The sequence below is a fragment of the Periophthalmus magnuspinnatus genome, chromosome 13 (assembly GCF_009829125.3).
Source record: "Periophthalmus magnuspinnatus isolate fPerMag1 chromosome 13, fPerMag1.2.pri, whole genome shotgun sequence".
NCBI lineage: Eukaryota > Metazoa > Chordata > Actinopteri > Gobiiformes > Gobiidae > Periophthalmus > Periophthalmus magnuspinnatus.
In genome coordinates this window covers 20,383,036-20,409,627 of record NC_047138.1, presented here as the reverse complement: position 1 = coordinate 20,409,627, position 26,592 = coordinate 20,383,036, and the positions used below count along the sequence as shown (strand labels likewise).

Below are 26,592 nucleotides of genomic sequence, written 5' to 3'. Positions count from 1 at the left end.
CGTGGGTGGTCACTGTTGAGCTCCATTGTAGTCAACTGTAGTTCACCATCCAGAAAACCCCCCCCCAAAAAAAAATAAAAATTACATTATACAAATAAATGAATAAATAGTATTAATCTGTGCAAGGTGAATCGAGAGGCTAAGATAATTCCATGTAATGCTCCATAGTATAAGATTTGCGCTTAGGACTTTGTTGGATCGGCAGGGGCTCGGAGTTGCACTAAGGACTCCTCTGTCAAAAGTGGAACCAGATTTTTCCCAAAGACCTGCAATAAAAAACAAAACAAAACAGGAGTTAGATGACAGATGACAACAATGCCAAACGAGTAAGCCATCACAAATCCGGCTCTACAGCCAAGACTAACCAGGACAAGATCTGTCTATCTGATACAATGTCAACCACAAAAAATTAAAAAAATAAATAAAATAAAAATAAAGATAAAAATCATGTACTACTACTACTACTACTACTAATAATAATAATAATAATAATAATAATAATAATAATAATAATAATAATAATAATCTGTGTAAGTGATGTAATAGATGTTTAAATAATGTGATTTAACAATAGACCAGGACATCTAATTCTAATATTTTGATATCAAAATATGTTTGGTAGTCAAAATAAGACAGCTGTGTCCTCTGAAAGTTGTGAAATGCTCTGATAAACTCATTGCTGTAAATAATTAGGATGCTTTGAAGGCATAAGGTAAGTAAGGATTAACTTTAGACAACTGCAAACAAAACAGTTTTTGATATTACAATATGCCTAGATATAACCTGACAGCCTTCAATATGAACTTGACTTAAATGCAGGATTAAACTATACCTGATTCTCAGCTAGAGCCTCTTTGGCCATGTAGCGTTCTCTCTTGACCTTTATCTGGACTTCTTCTGGAACATCAGGGATCAGTGCGTCGATGAATCTGCTCACGGTGAACACCACATGCTGGGGCGGAGGACAGCAGTTAGTCCCCCGGAAACCTGCTTAGGAACAGAACCATGACAGCGCAGAGTTTAAGACCTACCTCAAACACAATCACAAAGCCAAGTCTGACAGCCAACAGTTCAAAGTATTCTGGCCTGTACTTCCCGTGGTCATCCCTTATATCTGGATACCTGCAAAACATAATATTGATAAATGACATATTATTTTAAACTTTTTTTTAAACTTTTTAATTTTCTTAAAGAGGGAGCATTTTTACCATGTTATACCATTTCCTGATCAAAAATATGTCTGAAATGATTTTCAGAATCATTCATGCATGTTTGAGTGACCTTACGGCCTCTAGCATAGCATCAAAATTGAAACTAAACTAAAATGTTTTATTATGTTGTTTTTTGTGAATATAGTATTTTCAAAACAACAACAGGTAACATGGTGATTTAAATATGTAATATCTTTGCAAGTAATACCTCATAGAAATCTAATACCCTCTCTTGAAGCAGGTTCATAGGAAACTATCTGATCTAGATGTACTGTAGACATTGGTATAGTCCCTTTTCCTTCCTTAGATTGCTAATATGTTTTTGAGGTGGAGAGTTTGACAATCCCATCCTCCAACCATGCCTATTTAACCAAATGCTATTTTATATTATGCTTATGATATATTTTTTCATTGTATTACAGGTAGTACCATAGGGGTCTATCCTAGGACTGCTAATGTCCACAACAACCAAGGTGAGTGCTATTTTCACTTCATCATTTTAACAGTCACATTGTCTTCATTTAATTACAACATCAAACACTGAATAAAGGTTTATAGAATTTGGACATATATTGCAATGATGGAACATTTTTTTTTTTTTTTTTTTTTTTTACAATGGACTAGCACTAAAATAAATAAAAAAGACATGCACTACCAGTTTAAAACTTGGACAGTTTTTTCTGTCCACAATTATTTACACTGTAGATTCTGAAGGGCTCAAAACTATGAATGACACATATAGAATGTAGCAAACAAAAAATAATGTATAATAATAATTTAACCATTTCAGGAGACTTCATCATGAAGCTCATTGAGAGAAGGCCAAGGGTTTGCAACTGTCCACAAAGCAAAGGGTGGACACTTGGACTTTTTTTCTTTGCTACATAATTCCATATATCTTGCTTCATATGTTTGATGTCTTCTATGTTTACAACAACATTGAATGAGAGGATGTGTTCAAACTTTGGATTGGTAGTGTAGATAATATTTTTTTAGTTACTTGCAAGTGGAGTTCTGGATGGCCGTGAAGACTGTGGGTGAATTGGCCAAGGTAAAGTTTGTGAAGCCGTGGAGTGAGGAATCTCTGGTGAATCTGTAATACGCCCTTGGCAAAAAGGAGGATGTGAAGGCAATGAGGAAGGCCTGCCACCAAAAACAAGTCATAGAAGGTAAAATTATTCAAGCTCATATTTAAAAGAATGCTGGGTGGATCAATAAAAAATGCAAAAAACAATCTGAGGTCACTGGGTTCTTGGATCAATCCTTACTTTAAAATATGGCACAATATTAACACATCATTTTGGTAAGTCAACATTATACTCATTTGCTTTGAAAACATACATCATATTGTAATGGCAGATAATTTCACTTGACAAATCAACTTTACTGAACTAAAATGCCCAGTTTTATAAAGCAGATAGTTTGTTTTGGCTGTGTAATAGTTTCAATGAGTATTAGATGCTTTCGCCCCACATTCTCTAAATAGTGGTAATGACCATTCAGATCAGAAAGAGTCATTTTAGGTTTAAACCAACTGGATTTTAGCATTAAAACTAGCAACCCAAATGAGTCTCAATGAGAGACTCATGTGAGACTCATTCTGTTTTCTGATTAGATAATTGTCTTGAGAATCAATACAGAAAATTCTAACATTTATAAATACATTTCCTACATACAGTTTCAATCAAACCTGTCCCTGTCCCACCACATCCAACAACTTCTCCCTCCCTTCTTTTTTCCACAATTTGAGGTGGTCACACTAATATTGACCTGAGCACCCCCCCCCCCCTCCAAAAAAAACAAAAACGTACATTGGCGACTACAGCGATGTGGGTGATGAGCTGCAAGATCTGGAACCATATGCCGATGTCCTGGGCCTGCTCTGCCACGGGCCTCCTGTACTCTGACACAAACTTATGAGCATCCAGACGGATCTCCACCCAGTTATTGACTAGAGCGAAGAACGGAGCCAGCGGACATGCCGCCACAAACACAGTGATGAAGCCAAACTGCAGCACTGGAGAGAGACAAGTGCTTAAATCAGCTATTTTAGCTTATAAAGAATACATACATATACCATATGACTTTTTGAGCTTTTGACCATGTTAGAAAAAAGTTACCTTATTAAAAAAATATATCAGGAATTGCAAAATTAAATGCCCGAATGCAATTAGAACCATGAGGCAAACACATTGATAGTGGATCTTTGTACATGTTTGCATTTGTGTAGCAGAATGACACTAGATACAGCTCCAAATATGTTTTGATGAAGAGGCAATCTGTGAACCTTGTTTACTATTATCTATTTTACTATTGTCATTGACATGACAAGTTTTAAAGCTGGCAAAAAGTAGAAACTTGAGTAAACCATAGACTAGAACAGGACTGACCCATCTCCAGATATTCGTCAAACAGTCCCTCACAGACCAGCAGCTGGTAGTCCTGTTCCCACGGTGGCACTTCCTGTTTCTTCTCCTCATCCTGGCCCTTTCTAAAACTCCGCCTTTGCCACCAAGCCTTCAACTTCCTACCACAAAGTGAGATTTATTTATTTACTTACCATTATTTACATGATTAATACTGTGTAAGACAATATTGTCCCAATATACATTTTTGTGTAAATTAATCTTTTTATATACATAAACTCAGTACCGACATTAAACGATGGTGAAATTATATCTTTTGACCTGTTCTCCAGCTCATTTACAGCATAATGGTGGACTGTGTAACATCTCTAATGAGGGGTCCACCTGCTTGTCTCCATAGAGATGTTATTGCTTTGTCTGGAATGTTCCATAGCATGGCACGAAACTTGTCTCTCATCATGAAGACAAGAAAATGACATCCCCCAGGCTAAATTCTGATTTGATCTGTGAAGATGCAATCCTGCTCAATGTAAGACTGCATATTGTTTGAGGTAGTTTTAGCAGCTAATGCAAGAGAGATAGCTTTAACACCATACTGTGAAATATTCCAGACAGAGCAATAACATCTTCATGGAGACAAGCAGGATTTGTACCATCCAGCAGAAAAGCTGCATAGTGCACCTCTGATTCCTATGGTCATGTGAACCTAATCAGTAATAATGACATATGTAAGTAGAAAATGTAATAGCAAAGTCTTAATAAATATCAGTTTTGTTTGGCACCAAATCAAAGTGGAATGCTCCTCCAAGCTGTGTTCACATGACATCACAATAATATACGATGAACATTCAAGCAACCCCCAGAGTGACTTACGGCATGACAAGCTCTTGGACGTTGTTGATGATCTGTTTTCCCACCATGATGATGAGAAGCTCTTGAGCCAGTTCTATCAGGCACCCTCCTGCCCCACACTGCAACACAACAGTGTTTCAACACTATGGCCTCTGAGAAGGCCATAAGCTGATAACAAAGATGTAAGGAGCATAAAAGCAAGTTGGAAATGGGCCTTTTGTGTGTTCAGAAATAGAAAGCATTATGCGGATTACTTAAAGGTATACTATGGAACTTTTCTGGTGGATGGTTACTTCTTTGTCTTCATTGTTTTGCCTAAAAAATTACAGTGTGAAAGGGCAAATACACTCACAGTAAGAATCTCCATGGAAATAAGCTGGTGGCAAAACCTCAACCAGAAAAGTTACATAGTGCACCTTTAAATATTTGTAAAAAAAAGACGACTTGTACAGACAGTAGATCCAATTAGACTGGATAGCAGTTCTCTAATTGGTTAATCATTCTTTTTCATTCCTCAGTAAAAATGTACTTATATATTTTTATTTTACTGTAAACAACTGCTTCCAAGTGAAGCCAATAGGCTCTGTGCACACCAGCATGCTAGCTAATAGTAACTTGAAAACATCTAAAATACATAATCTATTGAGACTAAGAGTTAAGACTACCCGATTGTTTCCATATATAGAATATTTCAGTTTGCAGTGTTATTTTAATATTTGTAATGCCTCAAAATTTGCAGTGAGTGTTGAGATGTACTGCTACTACTACTACTACTAATAATAATAATAATAATAATAATTATAGTTACTCACATCTTCATTGCGGACCCCAAACAGAGTGTTGTAGTTTCCAGGGACTCCAACAAACCTGAATCAAAACAAGACCATGAAACCACGACTAACCTATGACTGGACTGCTTCAGGAGTTGTCAGAGACAGTACCTGCCCTTAAAGAAGGCAATGTAGACTGGGGACGAGTAGAAGTTGACAAATTGGAAGATGAAGACTTTGAGGGTGAACATGTCCTCATAGTCACTCTGAGTGCGGTGCATTTCTGAAAGAGAAATAGAAGTGGAGTGGACAAGATGTTTATATATATATATATATATATATATATATATATATATATATATATATATATATATATGTATATATATATAATAAAATACAATTTAAATTAAAAAAAAAATGCTGAAATGGTTTATCCTCACCCCAGCGTGTGAGGATCTGGGCTAACATTGTGTACACTTTGGACAGAATCAAGATCATCACAAGATTCAAGACTGAACCAGAGATACTGGCAATCCTCTGAGCCTGGACACAAAATACAGGGTTAAATGGAGTATAACACCAGTTGACAATCTTGGGTGAGGTTTATAATTTTACTTCCTGGTTGGACACGGGCAGCAGATATGACCATAGACTATGTAAAGAACTGGACTAAGGGAGTGTGACGTCACCCACAGCATTCGGTTCCAAATGATGCTCATTGAGGCTAGCAGTTATAGGGGCCATTTTGGAGCCAAGTTCCATATTAGGAATTCCAACCACAGGTATCATAGCAACCAAAAAGCCAATCCGTAGTGAGGCTATTGAAGGTAACGTCCCTTCCTGCCTGAATCACTGCTTTAGCAGGGAGTGGGTGCTTAGTAGCACTGTCAATCAAACCTGTTGCTAACACAAGTGGAAACGACCTTGGGGAAGGAGAACCTGATTTGCCTGGTTTTAATATATCATAATGCAAAATTAAAATACTAGGATCATGTAGGGAGGGTCAATACACAAATTTTAAGACCAAAATGACAAGCCTGACTGCAGCAGTTACAGAGAGAGGAGCCACGGTTTTTCAATGTTAAGTAATTGGAGTTGGAGTTGGTGGAGCCGGAAGCGCACCCACTTCCTATTTGGAACACAGCAGCTAGCAAGTTAGCTATGATCATTTATATATACAGTCTATGGATATCACATGTAATCACATGAGGTAATTCTGTAACTGTTACTTTGCATCCATAATGTTAACAAGGGCCAAAACTAATTTACACAATTTATAACTGAAAATATTCAACAAAATTTTTACCAACTGTACTATACCAGCAAACCAAGTGATAATTCTACTCACAGAGCTGGAGATGAGCCCCGAGGTGGAGTGGTAGATGATCAGAGTGATGATAGAGCGGTACAAGATGATGGCAGTAAGAAATATCAGCACGACAGCAATCTGCCAAAGAACAAGGTTTATATGACCAAAAACTTTCATCTAGTGTCCCCAGTCCAGCTCCCCTTGGTCCCTCTGTTCCCATGGAAGAATAAACTGATCTGGAAGATGAACCACAGACTGCATTGGTTTGAATGGCCACGGGTCACTAGTGTATGAGCCCAAAATTGTGTTTTTCTTTTGCATACACCACCAGTCATTTTTTTCCTGTATTTTTTGTCTTTATTTTCTTTATTTTGCCAATACTTGCCCACCACCACCCACTGTATGATGACAAAAACACTGCATGACTAGTTCTGAATAATGTCACAATCACACTCTAGATCTCGTTCTAACCTACGGTATTGTCCTTCCTCAAAACCCTATACTCTCTGACCATTTCTTGATTACCTTTCAATTTATACTAAAAGACTATCCAGCCCCACAGAAAAAAAACTATAATGAAAAGAACATTATCAGATAAATCGGTTACAGAGTTTAAAGAAATTATTGAGCCATTACTGAAAGATATGTCATGTGACAATGAAAATAATTTTAATCCAATTGTCACTGATCAATTGGTTGACAGAACAATGCTCTCCTTAAAATCTGCTCTCGATGTTGTAGCTCCGCTAAAACAGAAAAGCATTAAACCAAGACCTCCGGCTCCATGGTATACGCTACAGCTCAGGACACTCAAACAACATGTAAGACGCACAGAGAAGCTTTGGCGCCGCTCGCGCTCTGAGCAGTCTCTGAAGGCATGGAAGCTCTGCCTGCTCACTTATAAGGCCACTCTGCGGAAAGCCCGAACTAGATACTATTCAAATCTAATAGAAGTAAACAAAAATAACCCCAGATTTCTGTTCAGCACTGTAGCCAGGCTGACAAACTCCCACACTGCTAATGAGTCTCTTATCCCCTCGAACATTAGTTGTGATGACTTTCTTCATTTCTTCGATTACAAAATTACAACCATTAGAGACAAAATCAACAAAGCTACTCCAAAAATCAGCTCTGAGCTAATCCAGTCTGTAATACCAATATCCCACATGGATCCTCTAATAATATTAGATAAATTTACTCCTGTTGATGAGGTGGAGATTACCTCAGCCATCATGTCGTCCAAACCATCAACCTGTATGCTCGATCCTATTCCAATCAGACTCCTCAAAGAAGCCCTCCCCCTAATAATAGATTCCATCCATAACATAATAAATATGTTGTTAGAAAATGGCTACGTTCCTCAGTCCTTTAAGTATGCTGTGATTAAACCCCTTTTGAAAAAACCTAACCTAAATCCTGATGAACTAGCCAACTATAGACCTATCTCTAATCTTCCCTTCCTCTCAAAAATTCTAGAACGAGTGGTGGTGAAACAGCTCTGCCGCCACCTGCAGGACAATAATATATTTGAGAAATTTCAATCTGGATTCAGAGCTCACCACAGCACAGAGACTGCACTGCTTAAAGTAACAAATGACTTACTACTAGCTGCTGATAACGGGCTGGCTTCAGTCCTGGTCCTACTGGACCTCAGTGCAGCGTTTGACACCATTGATCACAACATTCTACTGCAGAGGTTAGAATGACATTGGAATCAGAGGGACCACCCTCAAATGGTTTAAATCCTATCTATCAGATAGGTACCAGTTTGTTAGTATAAAACCGAGCACCTCTCCCTGTTCTAAAGTAGTCTGTGGTGTTCCACAAGGATCTGTGCTTGGGCCAATCCTATTTACTCTGTATATGTTGCCATTGGGTAACATTATCAGAAAACATGGCATTAATTTTCACTGCTATGCTGATGACACTCAGCTGTACTTATCAATGAAACCAAATCAGACTGATCAAATAGATAAACTCAGTGCCTGTGTGAAGGACATCAAAACCTGGATGACCTTGAATTACCTGCTCTTAAATCCTGAAAAAACAGAGGTCACTGTCGTTGGTCCCAAAGGTCAAAGAGATTCTCTGTCGGACCAGATAATCTCACTCGATAATGTGAGTATAGCTTCTAGCCCTACTGTAAAAAATCTTGGAGTCCTATTTGATCAAAATCTCTCATTCACAGCCCATATAAACATAGCTTGTAAAACCGCATACTTTCACCTGCGAAATATAACTAAAATTAGAAATATTTGACCTAAAAACGATGCTGAAAAACTCATCCATGCATTTGTTACTTCCAGACTTGATTACTGTAATTCTCTGCTCGCCACCTGCCCCAAAAGTACTATAAGGAGCCTCCAGTTGGTCCAAAATGCAGCGGCCAGAGTCCTAACAGGAACTAAAAGAAGAGACCACATCAGTCCTGTACTAAAATATCTGCACTGGCTTCCTGTCGAGCTTAGAATCAAATTCAAATTCCTCCTCCTGACATACAAAGCCCTAAATGGTATGGCCCCATCCTATCTGCAAGATGTTATTGTCCCATACCAGCCAAACAGAGCACTCCGCTCTCAGAATGCAGGACTATTAGTGGTTCCTAGAGTGTCCAAAAGTTTAGTGGGAGCGAGAGCATTCAGTTACCAAGCTCCTGTGCTATGGAATCAACTCCCTGCTGATGTTAAACAGGCCCCCACAGTCTCTGTATTTAAGACCAGGCTTAAAACCTTCCTCTTTGGTATACCTTATGACCAGGTTACATAGTGAGGGAGTTAGGGACATTAAAACCCGGGATAAGATAGGCTGCAGTAGGAGATAACTAGCTGGGAGAAGTATGGCAACCTGAGCTCTATCCTCTGCTTTTTCCTATTTTCTCATCAGCAATGCTATTCACATGTTGTCCCCTGTCCCACTCCCCCTGTGGAGTGTAACTCTTTCAGATGCCCTGATGACAGCTGGACCCTCTCCTCCTCCCCGCCTGGCCCTCCTCCTCGCCTGGCTCTCATCCTCCTCGCCCGGCTCTCCTCCTCTTCGTCGGGTCTTCCTCCTCCTCGCCTGGCCGATTTTTCTTGTTTTGTCTTGTTTTGTTTTTGTGTGTAGGCAGCACGGTGGCTGAGTGGCAACACTCATGCCTCACAGCAAGAGGGTTTGGTTCGATCCCCGGGTCACCCAGGCCTTTCTGCGTGGAGTTTTTTCATGTTTCTCCCCGTGTCTGGATGGGTTTCCTCCGGGTACTCCGGTTTCCCCCATCAACCAAAACATGAACGCCCTTCGAGACAACTGTTGTTGTGATTTTGGGCGTTACAAAAATAAAATGAATTGAATTGAAATGAATTAATCAACACAATGGAGAATAGAATTAACACCGTTAAAGCTCAAGGTGATGTCTGGCTAAACCTTTAGGCACTTTGAGGATTTCAAAAATGTTAAAAAGTTAATGTAGAGAAGAATCACTAAAAAACATGACTTTTGTGAAAGCTGTAGGTACCTGTCAGCCGAATACAGGCAGTTTGATGTCACAAAGAATGCATTGTGCTCTATGGAAGAATTCTTTCTGTTGTGACTACTAGTCAATTTTGCACCAGGACAGAGGTGGAGTGTCTCATCAAGCTCTTATTATAGATCTATGTCTTTCCTCCAATCTGTCTGTCCCCCTGCCCCCCTGTCCCTTTGTACCATGATGATGAGGATGGAAAAGCTGGTGACGGTCCGGTTCAAGCGCTGTCTGTTGGGGAAGTAGGGCTCTTCGGCTCCTGTCACTGGGTTCCTGATGGTCATTGGAGCCATGGCTGTGAACTCTGGACGTGGACGCTCCTATAGGGAAAAAAACAGAAATTTTTAATTTCATTCTTTTTGGTTCCCTTGTCACAGCCTGTCAGTCTGGAGAAGTTTTCACTGCAGGTCCATGAGCAGGAGAAGAGTGGTCTGGGACAGTGTTGCGTGTCTTAATGCATGCACTCCACCCAACTTCAAATTTGAATCTGAAACACAAGTAAACAAAAAGGGTGGAGGCGCATGTGTGTTCTTTAGAGATAATGTAATTACTCACAGGTTGTCATTTGGGGTGTGTGGGGTGTCTTTTGAGTATGTTTCCTTTTAAAATGGAGCTAAAACAATCATCCTCCATACTCTACTTAGTCATATACCAACCTCCCCAGCACTGTCAGCACTGATTTTACTAATATGCTTTCAGTCCTATGCACAGACTTTGATGGTTTAGTCATTACAGGTTATTTTAATGTACATGTGGATAATGTGTTTGACAGAAAGAGCTCAGTTCTGTCCTTGAAACCTTTGGTCTGGCTCAGCATGTCAGCGAGCCCACCGACAACAGAGGGCACACTCTGGACCTGCTCATCACAAAAGGAGTAAATATTTCAAATGTCAATGTGGTGGATTTTGCTGTCTGATCATTTCTGTGTCTTTTTTGACATGTCTGTTATTCCAATTCAATTCAATTCATTCAATTCATTTATTTTTGTAATGCCCAAAATCACAACAACAGTTGTCTCGAAGGGCGTTCATGTTTTGGTTGATGGGGGAAACCGGAGTACCCGGAGGAAACCCATCCAGACACGGGGAGAAACATGAAAAACTCCACACAGAAAGGCCTGGTGACCCGGGGATCGAACCAACCTTCTTGCTGTGAGACATGAGTGATGGCACTCAGTCACCGTGCCGCCAAGACACAAAAAACAAAACAACAGGAAGAATCAGACACAACAGGAAAATCAGACACAACAGGAAAAATCAGACACAACAGGAAAAATCAGACACAACAGGAAAAATCAGACACAACAGGAAAAATCAGACAACATAAGAAATCGGCCAGGCGAGGGGGAGGAAGACCAGACGAGGAGGAGGAGAGCCGGGCGAGGAGGAGGAGAGCCAGGCAAGGAGGAGGTCCAACTGTCATCGGGGCATCTGAAAGAGATACACTCCACAGGGGGAGTGGGACAGGGGACAACATGTGAATAGCATTGCTGATGAGAAAATAGGGCAAAGTAGAGGATAGTGCTCAGGTTGCCATACTTCCCCCAGCTAGTTACTCCTACTGCAGCTTATCTTATCCCGGGTTTTAATAACCCTAACTCCCTCACTAAGTAACCTGGTCATACGCTATACCGAAGAGGAAGGTTTTAAGCCTGGTCTTAAATACAGAGACTGTGGGGGCCTGTTTAACATCAGCAGGGAGTTGATTCCATAGCACAGGAGCTTGGTAACTGAATGCTCTCCCTCCCACTGTACTTTTGGACACTCTAGGAACCACTAATAGTCCTGCATTCTGAGAGCGGAGTGCTCTGATTGGCTGGTATGGGACAATAGCATCTTGCAGATAGGATGGGGCCATACCGTTTAGGGCTTTGTATGTCAGGAGGAGGACTTTGAATTTGATTCTAAGCTCGACAGGAAGCCAGTGCAGATATTTTAGTACAGGACTGATGTGGTCTCTTCTTTTAGTTCCTGTTAGGACTCTGGCCGCTGCATTTTGGACCAACTGGAGGCTCCTTATAGTACTTTTGGGGCAGGCGGCAAGCAGGGAATTACAGTAATCAAGTCTGGAAGTAACAAATGCATGGATGAGTTTTTCAGCATCGTTTTTAGGTAAAATATTTCTAATTTTAGTTATATTTCGCAGGTGAAAGTATGCGGTTTTACAAGCTAGGTTAATATGGGCTGTGAATGAGAGATTTTGATCAAATAGGACTCCAAGATTTTTTACAGTAGGGCTAGAAGCTATATTCACATTGTCGAGTGAGATTATCTGGTCTGACAGAGAATCTCTTTGACCTTTGGGACCAACGACAATGACCTCTGTTTTTTCAGGATTTTAAGAGCAGGTAATTCAAGGTCATTCAGGTTTTGATGTCCTTCACACAGGCACTGAGTTTATCTATTTGATCAGTCTGATTTGGTTTCATTGATAAGTACAGCTGAGTGTCATCAGCGTAGCAGTGAAAATTAATGCCATGTTTTCTGATAATGTTACCCAATGGCAACATATACAGAGTAAATAGGATTGGCCCAAGCACAGATCCTTGTGGAACACCACAGGCTACTTTAGAACAGGGAGAGGTGCTCTGGTTTATACTAACAAACTGGTACCTATCTGATAGATAGGATTTAAACCATTTGAGGGCGGTCCCTCTGATTCCAATGTCACATTCTAACCTCTGCAGTAGAATGTTGTGATCAATGGTGTCAAACACTGCACTGAGGTCCAGTAGGACCAGGACTGAAGCCAGCCCGTTATCAGCAGCTAGTAGTAAATCATTTGTTACTTTAAGCAGTGCAGTCTCTGTGCTGTGGTGAGCTCTGAATCCAGATTGAAATTTTTCAAATATATTATTGTCCTGCAGGTGGCGGCAGAGCTGTTTCACCACAACTCGTTCTAGAATTTTTGAGAGGAAGGGAAGATTAGAGATAGGTCTATAGTTGACTAATTCATCAGGATTTAGGTTAGGTTTTTTCAAAAGGGGTTTAATCACAGCATACTTAAAGGACTGAGGAACGTAGCCATTTTCTAACGACATATTTATTATGTTATGGATGGAATCTATTATTAGGGGGAGGGCTTCTTTGAGGAGTCTGATTGGAATAGGGTCGAGCAAACAGGTTGATGGTTTTGACGACATGATGACTGAGGTAATCTCCACCTCATCAACAGGAGTAAATTTATCTAATATTATTAGAGGGTCCATATGGGATATTGGCATTACAGACTGGATTTGCTCAGAGCTGATTTTTGGAGTAGCTTTGTTAATTTTGTCTCTAATGGTTGTGATTTTGTAATCAAAGAAGTGAAGAAAGTCATCACAACTAATGTTCGAGGGGATAAGAGCCTCATTAGCAGTGTGGGAGTTTGTCAGCCTGGCTACAGTGCTGAACAAAAATCTGGGGTTATTTTTGTTTACTTCTATTAGATTTGAATAGTATCTAGTTCGGGCTTTCCGCAGAGCGGCCTTATAAGTGAGCAGGCAGAGCTTCCATGCCTTCAGAGACTGCTCAGAGCGCGAGCGGCGCCAAAGCTTCTCTGTGCGTCTTACATGTTGTTTGAGTGTCCTGAGCTGTAACGTGTACCATGGAGCCGGAGGTCTTGGTTTAATGCTTTTCTGTTTTAGCGGAGCTACAACATCGAGAGCAGATTTTAAGGTGAGCATTGTTCTGTCAACCAATTGATCAGTGACAATTGGATTAAAATTATTGCCATTGTCACATGACATATCTTTCAGTAATGGCTCAATAATTTCTTTAAACTCTGTAACCGATTTATCTGATAATGTTCTTTTCATTATAGTTTTTTTCTGTGGGGCTGGATAGTCTTTTAGTATAAATTGAAAGGTAATTAAGAAATGGTCAGAGAGTATAGGGTTTTGAGGAAGGACAATTAGATCATTAATCTCAATACCATAGGTTAGAACGAGATCTAGAGTGTGATTGTGACAGTGAGTCGGCTTATTCACACTCTGGGTGAAACCGATCCCATCCAGGAGTGCACCAAAAGCATTACTGAGGCAATCACTGCCGTTATCTACATGAATGTTGAAATCTCCAACTATAACAATCCTTTCCCAGTTCAAGACTAAACTTGAGATGAAATCAGAAAACTCTGTCAGGAAGTCGGCATATGGACCAGGAGGTCGATAAATTATTATAAATATAACAGCTTTTTGGTTTTTCCAATTGGGGCACGTAATGGAGAGTGCGAGGCTTTCAAAGGAGAGGTAAGTATAGTTGGGTTTGGGGCTGAGAATTAGACTAGAATGAGAGATGACGGCCACACCACCACCTCGACCTGTGCTCCGGGCACTCTGAAAGTTCATGTGACTTGATGGTGTAGATTCATTTAGTCTAACATAATCATTTTCCCGAAGCCATGTTTCAGTTAGGGCTAACAGATCAATATTAAGGTCGCCAATTAGTTCATTTATTAAAAGAGATTTGGAGGAAAGAGACCTGATGTTTAGCAGTCCACATTTTACACACTTATCATTTTGTTTATTTGCGGCACATTTATTTATTTTTGTTAAGTTATGAGATCTGACAGCTTCCTTGTCAGAGTTTAGGGGTGTTTTATTTGTGCTTTTTGTACGTGGGGCACGTGGGGCACACACAGTCTCTGTCTGTTTGGAGCTGTTCCCTCTGACTGAGTTGTGCTTCACTGGTCTAAACTGCTCCCTAACGTCACTATCACTGTCACTGTGCTTCCCTGAGCTATTCTGCGTGCTAGTCTTACCTGGTCAATCTAGACTAGCAATCATATTCTGAGCTAACAGGGCGGAGCCAGCCTGCGTGGGATGGATGCTGTCTCTACGTATAAGCCTAGGCTTCCCCTCAAATGCCCTCCAATTATCTATGAAGACGACACCATTCTGTGGGCACCAATTGGTCAACCACTGGTTGACTGCTGAAAAGCGGCTGTACATTTCACAATTGGTATAGGTTGGGAGGGGGCCAGAGAAGTACACGGACTCCGACATTGACTTAGCCAATTGACAGACTGCAGCTATCTGTAACTTAACCACCTCTGACTGACCGCGCCGAGTATCGTTACCCCCCGCGTGTATAACGATCCGGCGGTACCTATTCTTACTTTTCTTTAAAAGCCTAAGATTCCCCTCGATGTCACCCAGTCTGGCTCCAGGGTAACACCGCGTGGAAGCTGCAGGCAGTTCCACGTCCCTGACTATGGAGCTCCCTATGACTAAAGTGTCCCGGGTCCAGTTCAGGGGAGCAAACCTGTTCTGGACGGGGAGCTCTCTACTCTCAACCCTGTGTCCCTGGTCTGCTACAGTCCTATTCTCAGCCCTGTGTCCCTGGCCTGTCCTACGCTTTCTTCTAACCGTCACAAACCTGTCCTGGTCTGATCCCGGCTGCACGGGTTGCGCTGGGGGGCTAGTCTCACTAGTTACGCTAAAGCTACTGCGGTCCGCGGTCCCTACTGCTGCTACCTGACTGTAACTCGGGGTCAGAGCCTCCAATGAGCGGATCCGCGTTTCTAACTCTGAGACCCTGGCCTGCAGGACTGCCACTACACTACACTTAACGCAACTGTCCCTATCATCATCAAATAAGCCAGGGTCATCACTCCACATATGGCAACCAGGGCAGGGAAAAGCGAGAGAAGAGGGGGAAGGTTTAGCCATGATGCTAGTCGGCTAGGCTAGTTCAGGCTGAACCGAGAGATAGAGGGGATTAATCCACGAAGTGCGGAGCAATAGATGCTGAATGAAACTTCGGAGGTTTAGCGAAGTATTCAGGCACTAGTGTAGATGTTAGAAACTGCTTTTTAAAATTGTTAAGATTCGTGGATTAACAATTTCAGGAGAGAGACGCTAGATACGCTAGATATACAACTCGCAAAACAGAATGCACTCACCCGGAAATGACGTCAGCCACCAAACCAGCGGCTGGTCCTGCAGTTGTTCGAAGGAGACACATAAATGATAACACAGGTGCACTGTTCATGGAAATGATACACTTTGAAAATGTGTTCTAAAATGTTCTAATGATGATGATTTGTTGAACTCTGTGACTTCGAGTGTTTTGAAGATGTTTTGATGAAGCTTAAAATGGTGAAAGATAAGGAGAAAGCGCCATGGAGGAATGATGACTCGGTCAGGACACAGAAAAGGGAGTGCCGTAGAGCCGAACGGGAATGGCACAAGTCAAAGCTCCAGGTTCATTATGAGATTTACAGAGAAAAGATGCACATGTACAACCACACTGTATGTAGAACAAGGCAAAGGCATTTTTCTGACATTATTGGAAGTTCTAGTAACAACTCTCGTGCCCTGTTTGCAACAGTAAACAGATTAACAAACCCCCCAGCTCCGCTGCTGTTAGAACTAATTTCCACATCTAAGTGCAGTGAGTTTGCAGTATTTTTTAATGGCAAGGTTCAGGGCATTAAAAATGCCATCAATTCCACAACGCAAATAACAACCCAGCACCCGCCTAGAGACTTAGAGCTGACTCACCTTGCACCTGTAACTGACAAAACTGTCTAAGAGATTGTCACCAGCCTGAGTTCATCTACATGCTGCCTCGATGTGTTACCCACTAAATTTCTGTGCTTTCTAAAGTCTGTGCTCAATACTTTGCTGTCACCACTCACTTGCATACTTAACATGTCACTTCAATCTGGAACATTGCCAAGAGCTTTGAAAGCTGCAGATATCAAGCCTCTCCTAAAGAAGAGCAGTACCACCATAATGAACAATTACCGACCAATCTCAAATCTGCCGTTTCTAGGCAAAGTCCTTGAAAAAGTTTCTTACCAACAGCTTATTAACTTTGTCCAAATGAATAACTCCTTTGATGTTTTCCAGTCTGGTTTTAGACCCCACTACAGTGCTGAGACTGCTCTTATCAAGGTGACAAATGACATCCTCTTGAACACTGATGCAGGCAAAGTCTCAGTCTTGATCCTGTTATATCTGAGTGCTGCTTTTGACACTGTGGATCATGTCTCTTACAGAGACTAGAGGACTGGGTGGGGATCTCTGTAGGGTCCCCCAGGGGTCAATCCTGGGACCCCTGTTGTTCAATCTCTACATGCTGCGGTTAGGTCAGTTAATACACAGCAATAATGTGTGCTACCACAACTATGCAGATGATGCTCAGATCTATGTCTCACTGGCAGCAGGTGAGTATGGACCCGTGGATTCACTCTGCCACTGCATCCAACAGATCAGTGTGTGGATGCAAAACAACTTTCTCCAGCTAAACTGAAGTCATCATCTTTGGCCCACAGAAACATACAGAAAGTGTTAGCAGTCACCTCCAGTCTCTCTCTCTAAAACCTTCAAATCAGGCTAGAAATCTAGGGGTAATAATGAACTCAGACTTGAACTTTAACAGCCACATCAAATCAGTAACATCTGCAGCTTTTTTTACCACCTAAAAAACACTGCAAAAATCAAAGGTGTACTGTCAAAGCCAGACTTAGAGAGACTTATCCATGCATATGTCTCCAGTAAGTTAGACGACTGTAATGGCCTGCTAACTGACCTCTCCAAACGAGCCTTAAGACAGCTGCAGTACATCCAGAACGCTGCTGCTCGGGTCCTGACTAGAATGAGGAAGTACGAGCACACATGTCCTGTGCTCAGGTCTCTGCATTGGCTTCCTGTAGCTTAAAGAATAGACTTTAAAGCAGTTCTGCTTGCGTATAAGTCTCTCCATGGACTAGCACCAAAGTACATCTCCGAAATGTTAGTGCTAATGTTAGTGCTATATGAACCACTTTGAGGACTTCAGGGACCGGCCTCCTGCTGGTGCCCAGAGTCAGGACTAAACATGTGGAATCAGTTTTATGCAGCTAAAACCTGGAACTGTCTTCCTGAAGATGTGAGACAGATCTCTACTTTGACAATGTTTAAATCCAGGCGCAAAACAGTTCTGTTTATCTGTTATGTGACTGAAATGTTTTTATTCTGCACTCTTCTGTTTTAATGTTTATTTTATGAAGATTATTTGTGATTATTTATGTTTTGATTTGTGTGATTTTAATGTCCTTATTCTGTAAAGCACTTTGAATTACTTTATGTGTGAATTGTGCTATACAAATAAACTTGCCTTGCAACTCCCCTGTGGTGCTTTTTGGACTGATTATATTTTTGTAACAGTTTCGCCAAGAAATTGTTGCAAGAAATTTTTGTGTTTTGGTCATGTTGGTGCAGTTGATAGATCTCTGAGGGAGATCTTATTTTCTGCTCACGTGAGCTACATTTATCAGGGAATATACATTGTGATACTGAGGACAAAACAGCAGACAGCTATCGCAGTGCATGGTATATTCTCTGCAATCAGCCAGTAGAACATTTGGAAATATTCTCATGCTGACTCAAACCCTGCCCTCCTGTTCTTCAACTTTTGCTGTGCCCCCAACCATGTACAAAGATGCGGGGCACAATATAAAGCTGGGTAGTTGCAGCAGTGCAAATGCAATTTATGCCAGCAATGCACTGTGTTTGTGTTTGAGATTCATATTGTGCGTTGCTACCATAGATCTATTATGAAATCTCTACCCTGTACCATCTTTCACAGCCACTTTATGAACATAATCAACACCAAAAGTGCCCACGAAAGAAGAAAATCAGAATACTTTGTTAATGGATGAGCACATATAGCATAATTTGATGTCTTTTTGACAAAATATAAGCAACTTATATGTTAAATTCTGTATCTTCCCTTGATGGGTCTATGTTTTCACCAAAGAAAGCAGATAGACATTCTGATATCTTAAATATCTTTGTGAAAATACCTTCTCGTCAGATCTCAGAAGCTAAGCGATGGTGGGAGGGGTAGATGGCATGCATTGCCAGGCTCGATTCCAGCATTCTATCCCAGGGCAGCTGTGGCTATAATAGTAGCTTACTACCAACAAATGTGGAGTGAATGAATAATGCACTGTAAAGCGTTTTGGGTGCCTTAAAGGGCGCCATATAAATCCAATGGATTATGAAGAGAGAGGAGGTATTTGTATCAGTCCTTTCTCAGAGCTGTGCCAGAATAGAACTAAAAACCTCCTTTTGCCATGTGTGTCTGACTACATGTTTGAAATGCTCTTCTGTGGGCTGATGATGCTGATGGTACCTCGATGTCCTGGAAGCTAGAGCAGTCCCAGCGCAAGGACAGGATCGAGCCTGTCCTCTTCCAGTACTCCAGGAACGTCACCGCCCACAGAGACATGAACACAGACAGGAACACTGTGCCACCATTGTCAAAAAGAAGACCTGCCTGTACACATAAACATGATACAATGCAAAAGAAACAGTTTTCTTACTGTTTTTTTTTTTGGATGTTGATAAAATGGAGAAACTAGTTGCTTAGAATGTTCTAAAAAGCAGAACGATCATAGTGTGCTCTTAGATACCTTGTAGGTGAAGCAGATGCTGGAGTAGTTCCAGAAGGGACAGACTTTGCACACAGGACACATGACGAAGGAACCTCCACTGTCACACACCTCCTTCCTACAGGCATAAGTATATGTAAATCACAACAACAAAGAAAAAAACAACACACAAATATACAAAAACACACAAACTTACACACACACAGAAAACCAACAAACAGACACACAAATAAACAAACGTAAAAAAAACAAAAATTCTACAAACACATATAATAAACACTCACAAACATAAAAAAGCATTAAAATCACACACAAAACAGACAAATGCACAAAAAACAACATGCAAACAAACCTATACACACAAAAAACACAAACATACACACAAAGAAACAAAAAACAAAAACATAAGCAAACATGCACAAATACACAAACAAATCAACAAATGAAAAAACTAAAAATTAAAACACACAAACACCCACACAAATACAAGCATACCAACAAACAAATATACAAACAAACACACAACCAAACAAAAAATGATGATTTACGCCGGAACGTCCGTCTGTATCAGCCAGAAGCCCACCAGGAACACCAGCAGACCCATGACCGCAGCCGGGAACAGCCAGCCAGTGTAGAACCCTGCGGTCAGTTATCAGTTAGTCCACTCCAAATTCAACTGTTCAAAATTGGCAAAACAATCGACTGTACACAGAGGCACTGTGGCTAGCTCACTGTGTGTCAAAGCCAATGGTAACTTTTATTAAAAGTGAAAAATATAAAATTAACAGCCTAGTAAAAATAATTAAAGTAAAGGCCACCTGACTGGGATATACTCACTGTAGATTACTATGTTGTTTTAATATTTATTTTGCCTCAAAATTAGCATTAGCATTACTGACATCATATGTAGCAAGCCTTTTCTACAAATTGTTTAGTCATAACTAAGGAGCTAATTCTGTTTTGTTTGTTTTTTTGACTGAACTAAAGCCAAAAAACAAGAAAACAAAACTAAAATAAAGAGAAGAAAACATAGTTTTACAATGTAACAGAACCGTATCTCACCGAGCCAGGCGAAGTACAGGGCGATTTTCTCCCCAAAGTACTCCCGAACGTGGTCCAGAGGCTGGTACTTCCTCCAGCAGCTCCAGGCTGCCCAGTGAGAGAAGAGCACCTGTCGCAGAGCCAGGGGCTGAGGAGGGGTCCCAGAAGGGGGCTCCACACTGCCCTGATGACATTGGAATGTATGGACATGGACTTAGATTTCCCTGAATGTTGCAATTTTTGTTTAATAATTCATAATAAGTGATTAATAAAGACAATTCATATATATATATATATATATATATATATATATATATATATATATATATATATGTGTGTGTGTGTGTATACACTCACCTAAAGGATTATTAGGAACACCTGTTCAATTTCTCCTTAATGCAATTATCTAATCAACCAATCACATGGCAGTTGCTTCAATGCATTTAGGGGTGTGGTCCTGGTCAAGACAATCTCCTCAACTCCAAACTGAATGTCAGAATGGGAAAGAAAGGTGATTTAAGCAATTTTGAGCATGGCATGGTTGTTGGTGCCAGACAGGGCCGGTCTGAGTATTTCACAATCTGCTCAGTTACTGGGATTTTCACGCACAACCATTTCTAGGGTTTACAAAGAATGGTGTGAAAAGGGAAAAACATCCAGTATGCGGCAGTCCTGTGGGCGAAAATCCCTTGTTGATGCTAGAGGTCAGAGGAGAATGGGCTGAGTGATTCAAGCTGATAGAAGAGCAATGTTGACTGAAATAACCACTCGTTACAACCGAGGAATGCAGCAAAGGATTTGTGAAGCCACAACTCGCACAACCTTGAGGCGGATGGGCTACAACAGCAGAAGACCGGGTACCACTCATCTCCACTACAAATAGGAAAAAGAGGCTACAATTTGCACGAGCTCACCAAAATTGGACAGTTGAAGACTGGAAAAATGTTGCCTGGTCTGATGAGTCTCGATTTCTGTTGAGACATTCAAATGCTACAGTCAGAATTTGGCGTAAACAGAATGAGAACATGGATCCATCATGCCTTGTTACCACTGTGCAGGCTGGTGGTGGTGTAATGGTGTGGGGGATGTTTTCTTGGCACACTTTAGGTTCCTTGGTGCCAATTGGGCATCGTTTAAATGCCACGGGCTACCTGAACATTGTTTCTGACCATGTCCATCCCTTCATGACCACCATGTACCCATCCTCTGATGGCTACTTCCAGCAGGATAATGCACCATGTCATAAAGCTCGAATCATTTCAAATTGGTTTCTTGAACATGACAATGAGTTCACTGTACTACAATGGCCCCCACAGTCACCAGATCTCAACCCGATAGAGCATCTTTGGGATGTGGTGGAATAGGAGCTTTGTGCCCTGGATGTGCATCCCACAAATCTCCATCAACTGCAAGATGCTATCCTATCAATATGGGCCAACATTTCTAAAGAATGCTTTCAGCACCTTGTTGAATCAATGCCACATAGAATTAAGGCAGTTCTGAAGGCAAAAGGGGGTCAAACACCGTATTAGTATGGTGTTCCTAATAATCCTTCAGGCGAGTGTGTATATATATATATATATATATATATATATATATATATATATATATATATATATATATATATATATATATCTACAGTGTGTCATCTCATATAATGGCTGTGGGTTTGTAAATGTTATGAAGTACCAACGCATAAAGGCACAGTAACTTTCTGGCGGTGTCATTATCTTCAGAGATAGATTTATGCCACACTGTGGAGTCTTATAGCGAAAGGAACACAATTTCCATAGAAATAAGCAGGAGGAGGCCATCCTCCAGGCCAAATAAGAGTCAGGTTTGTGGAGATGCAAGCCCGCTCACAATAAGGATGTTTTCAGTCTAATATATGAAGATTGAGTGAAAAAAACCAACATATTACAATTGCCTCATTTACCATTACACAATTATGTCAACAATTTAAACAGTTACTGTGTCTGCACATCCACTGACTGTGTAACATATTGTGTTATCAGGCTGGGGGTTCTAGAGGTGCAGGTAGGTATTGGGCTGGCTAGCAGGCATGCAGACAGACAGATAGGGGACAGGCAGGAGGGCAGACAGACAGATAGGGGACAGACGGGCAGGTAGACAGGCACAGAGACAGGCAGGAAGCTACCAAAAATAAGACAGAGGCAGTTGAATGCAAGACAAAGCAATTGTAGTATAAAAACACTGAAAAAGTAAACTTGTCTTCTGGAGCCAAACACCAATCTACTAACTAGACAAGTATCAGAACTGGTGAGGAGTGGATGAAAAACCAGACTTCTTATATTGCAGGTAACGAGCTGCCAGATCAGGTACGCCAACTCCCAGGTGGGAGGGGTGACAGACAATACAGGAGGGAGGGGGAACAACTGGGAAAACAGCAGAAGGGAGGAGCCTGACAGCCTTTCTTAATTCACCTTTTCCACTACTGGCCAATTTATTGACAGATTTTGGCTATATCCTCTTGTTGGACACCAGGCCCAAGAACACACCCCATTATAATGATCCCTGAAATGTGTGGGTGTAGTATCAGTCCACAGAATACTTGTTGTGTATACCTGGTGCAGGGGGTAGGCTGCGCTGAACACTGTGTCTTTGATGAGTCGGTTAATGCCCACCTGCCCTCTCCTCACTGACCCGTAGGGCGTGCGCGACAGGATCTCATACAGCTGCACATAGAGGCACAAGTCAGTCTGAGTCTCCTTGGTTGCATTCACACTTAGACTTTTTTTTTTTTTTAAGAACTATAAGGAAGCAACTGCCTGTGATGATCTCTTAAGGTTAAGGTACTGTCCCCGTAGCAAATTTGTCTCTTGCATTTGCCCCATTCTTGATTGTCGCGGAGGTAACCTGTCAGGAGCAGTGGGACCCATCTCCAGACATTGTGCTAGGCTTGGTCAGGACTACCTTGATTTTTTTGCAAGTTATATTGTATGATTTGGTTGATGGGGGAAAATGAAGTGCCACATATGCACAGAAAGGCCCGAGTAACCTGAGAATCAAACCTGGAACCTTCTTGCAGTGAGGCGTTAGTGCTAGCCCCACAGCTACCATGTGGGGCTAGCACTAGGGACAGGGTTTGGATGATGAAAGGGGAGCATGAGGGGGAAGGAGGGGTGGGGTCTGGACATATGAGGAACAGTGTGATTGGTATAAGAGGTGTCCACACTTCAAACTCCACCCCTGCAGTGAGGTGTTTATAATCTGAAACTTTAATGCCCTGTAATCAGGGTAGTATTTTGTGATGTTATCAACTACTTGAACTACTACAGAGGCCACTGAAAGCAGCACACACTTAGATTTAGGCATTTTTGACCAGAAAGCTGCAAATTTACCAAGTTAAAGCTGCCAAAAAGGCCTAAGAATACTAATAAAATGCATATGCATAGTTTAGTAGTGAAAAAGCTTTAAAAGTTTTAATGTTTAGTTCCACTTTAAACATTTGATGTTAGTCAGTTATAAAATCCTCCCGTGTCAGTAATGACATAATACTTACCACTTGGTGGCGCTGTGTGGGCTTAAAAAAGTTGTCTGTGTCATGGCTGCCCAGGAACCTGAATAAATCAAAGCCGAGTTGTTAAAGTTTGACTCTGTATTGTAATGTGATGCAGAGTTACTCTATAGCACATCACCTGTCCAGTTTGTTGGCTTTGAACTGACAGGTGTAGTAGTCTGGTGGCGTGAGGGGGACGTCATGGCTGAGGAGGTTTGGGATGGACAATTTCTGCATGATTTTTTCAGACCAGTTCAAATTCTTTGAATTCACTACCTGCAAAGAGGACAGAAGTTTATGAACAGCAACAAAAATGTGTTGAAAAAGGTGGATGACTAAGCTTGTAACCAAAATGATACATAAAATACATAAATTATGTTAAAGAGGGGGTATTTTACATTTGGGGTATTAAAGAGTTTTTTTTTTCTTCTATGGGGTATTAAAGAGGGGATATTTTACTTTTATGGGGTATTAACTGTTAACACATATTTAGTTCACCATGTTACCCTTTATTAACATGATAAGTTTCAGTTTTTGATGCCCTGAGTCTCCCCTCCCCTTCAGAGCGCTATCACAACACAATCAGCATGCATCCCACTAAGTTGAAGTATATTATTTTGTAGGCTTGTGGGCTGATCATTGGACAGACTCGTTGGAGTGTTCAAACAGGGCCTGGCATAGATTGCTATATTACTCAAACATGCATGGATTATACATAAAACCACTTTAAAGAACTTTGTTATAACATGGTATAAAGCTCCAAAAAGTACATGTGATATGATACCATCTCTTTACTTAAACATTTATCCCATACACATATTCATATTATAGCAGGAGGTTGTGTTTGTGCATTGAAATAGTGTACCTGTAGTGGTGCCCTAAGGCTAATCTCCTCTGCATAGTAACACAGCACATTCCAGGGGGCGCTGAGGAGCACAAAGAACAAACGCGACTTCACCTGCCCCACTTCTCTCTGTCACACACAACCAACCAAACAAAATACATCCAGAAGGTTTGCATTGGTCCGATTTGTTCTTAACCAAATGTGTGTAAAGGAAAACAATGACAAACCTTTTCAATTAAAAGTCCACTGTGCTTGAGTTGGTTCAGAAACCCCTCCCTCCATTTTGTGTGAGTGACACTTTCTGTGTTAGACTCCTCCTTCTGCTCACCCAAAGGCTCCTCCCACACCAGCACAAAATCTGACCAATCAAAGACCAACAACACTCAATTCATTCATTCATCAATGTGGAAAGTAAATTATGCACAGAAGTCATTCATTAGGAAAACTTGTACTTTAAACCAACTGGATTTCAGCATTGGAACTGGCAACCCAAATGAGAGACTCATGTGAGCCTCTTTCTCATTAAACAGTCATTAGTCATTTTAAGAACCAAAACACCAAATAGTGACATAAACTACTTGGCCATCATGTCTAAACCTTTTGCAATTAAGAATAAAACAGCATTATAATTGTTATTAATGAAAGCTGTACTTGGTTTGAACATATCTGTCCTGTATCTGGGGACATAGTCATTTATTGAATTGATCACAAAATTTCCTAAAACAGTGACTTTGTTTACATGCACACCAAAATCAGATTCTACTCTGATTATCCTATTATTTTAATGTAATCTTTCTAGATCCTGTATATATGCATATGTTTATGCATTTGTATACATATATGAGCATGATTTATATGATAAATATATAAGAAAAAAGCAAACTCACCAACTTTGGTCTTTCCATCACTGAAAACATTCTGGTCCAGGGGATACACTGGCACATTCTAGAAAACAGTTCAAATAAAATAAATAAATCAGTAATTAAATAGTATTATATTGTATTGTCTCATAAGTTCACCTCCATTTCAGAAGAACATATTCGTAGTTCTAAGAGTAGCCGGCTGTTCTTTTTTTTTTTAAATCCTGTAATGTTTGGTCTGTTCCCCAGCCCACTATTGTTGAAATAAAATACTTTTACTCCCCCCAAGATACCAGGCTCATTACATCATTAGCCTTGCTTTAATCTGCTGATTGTACTTCCTGTTAGTCTGCTTCCTGTTTCCTGCCAAGTCAAGTTAAAACACATGAGCTTTTATTACCATTAGAATGAAAGCTATGTAAACAAAAGTTATGCTAATAGCTTAGATTTATACAAACTGTATTAACCCACAAGGAAAACTACATGGAAACAGGGAAAATAAATATAATAAATAATAAATACAATATTAATAAATGTTAATACAATAAAAAAATAATTAAAGTTGCAAAGTGACTAAATTTACTAAAATATATATTTAAATAAAAATCAGTTAGTTAATTGGAATCTAGGGCTAACACAGACAATAAACATTTGTGGTCAACAGATGATCCCCTGGGGTACATCCTTTTCATCCTGTAATCATGTCTCACCTGATTTGTCGGTTCAGTGTTCATGCTGCCATAACTGGTCTCCGGTTGCTCCTCCATTCTGATGAGGGTGGCTTTGTCATCATGACCTTTACGACTCATCCTGGTCCAAAAGTTCATCTAATCCTACTGTAATTCTGGTTTAGTCCTGATTTTTGGTTGAAGAACTTCTGTTATGAACTTTGTGTTAAGAATTTTGTAAGATATCACATTGTCCTGTTGACACTTGAATGTTGTTTGAAGTTCTTGT

The 26,592-nt window shown here is 40.6% G+C and overlaps 1 protein-coding gene across 3 annotated transcripts; it reads right to left on the bottom strand.

The window, feature by feature from the left end:
• Positions 1 to 131: 131 nt before the first annotated feature.
• ano7 (anoctamin 7) lies at positions 132 to 26,592 on the bottom strand. 3 transcript variants are annotated; one of them, XM_055226044.1, is made up of 23 exons: positions 26,346 to 26,592; positions 25,663 to 25,720; positions 25,003 to 25,133; positions 24,797 to 24,904; positions 24,071 to 24,207; positions 23,935 to 23,992; positions 22,997 to 23,107; positions 20,433 to 20,595; positions 19,919 to 20,009; positions 19,392 to 19,488; positions 19,112 to 19,255; positions 10,187 to 10,324; positions 6,548 to 6,646; positions 5,640 to 5,742; positions 5,371 to 5,482; positions 5,242 to 5,296; positions 4,451 to 4,548; positions 3,602 to 3,738; positions 3,023 to 3,228; positions 2,212 to 2,354; positions 1,032 to 1,122; positions 833 to 952; positions 132 to 266 (listed from the first exon to the last, which is right to left on the bottom strand). In XM_055226044.1, exons 1-23 carry the CDS (start codon positions 26,460 to 26,462, stop codon positions 183 to 185), a joined length of 2,601 nt encoding a protein of 866 aa, XP_055082019.1. In that variant the 5' UTR covers positions 26,463 to 26,592; the 3' UTR covers positions 132 to 182. The 3 variants fall into 3 exon arrangements, with proteins under 3 accessions (XP_055082019.1, XP_033832923.2, XP_055082020.1); XM_033977032.2 differs by lacking the exon at positions 26,346 to 26,592 and adding an exon at positions 25,795 to 25,825; XM_055226045.1 differs by lacking the exon at positions 132 to 266 and having other exon boundaries at positions 827 to 952.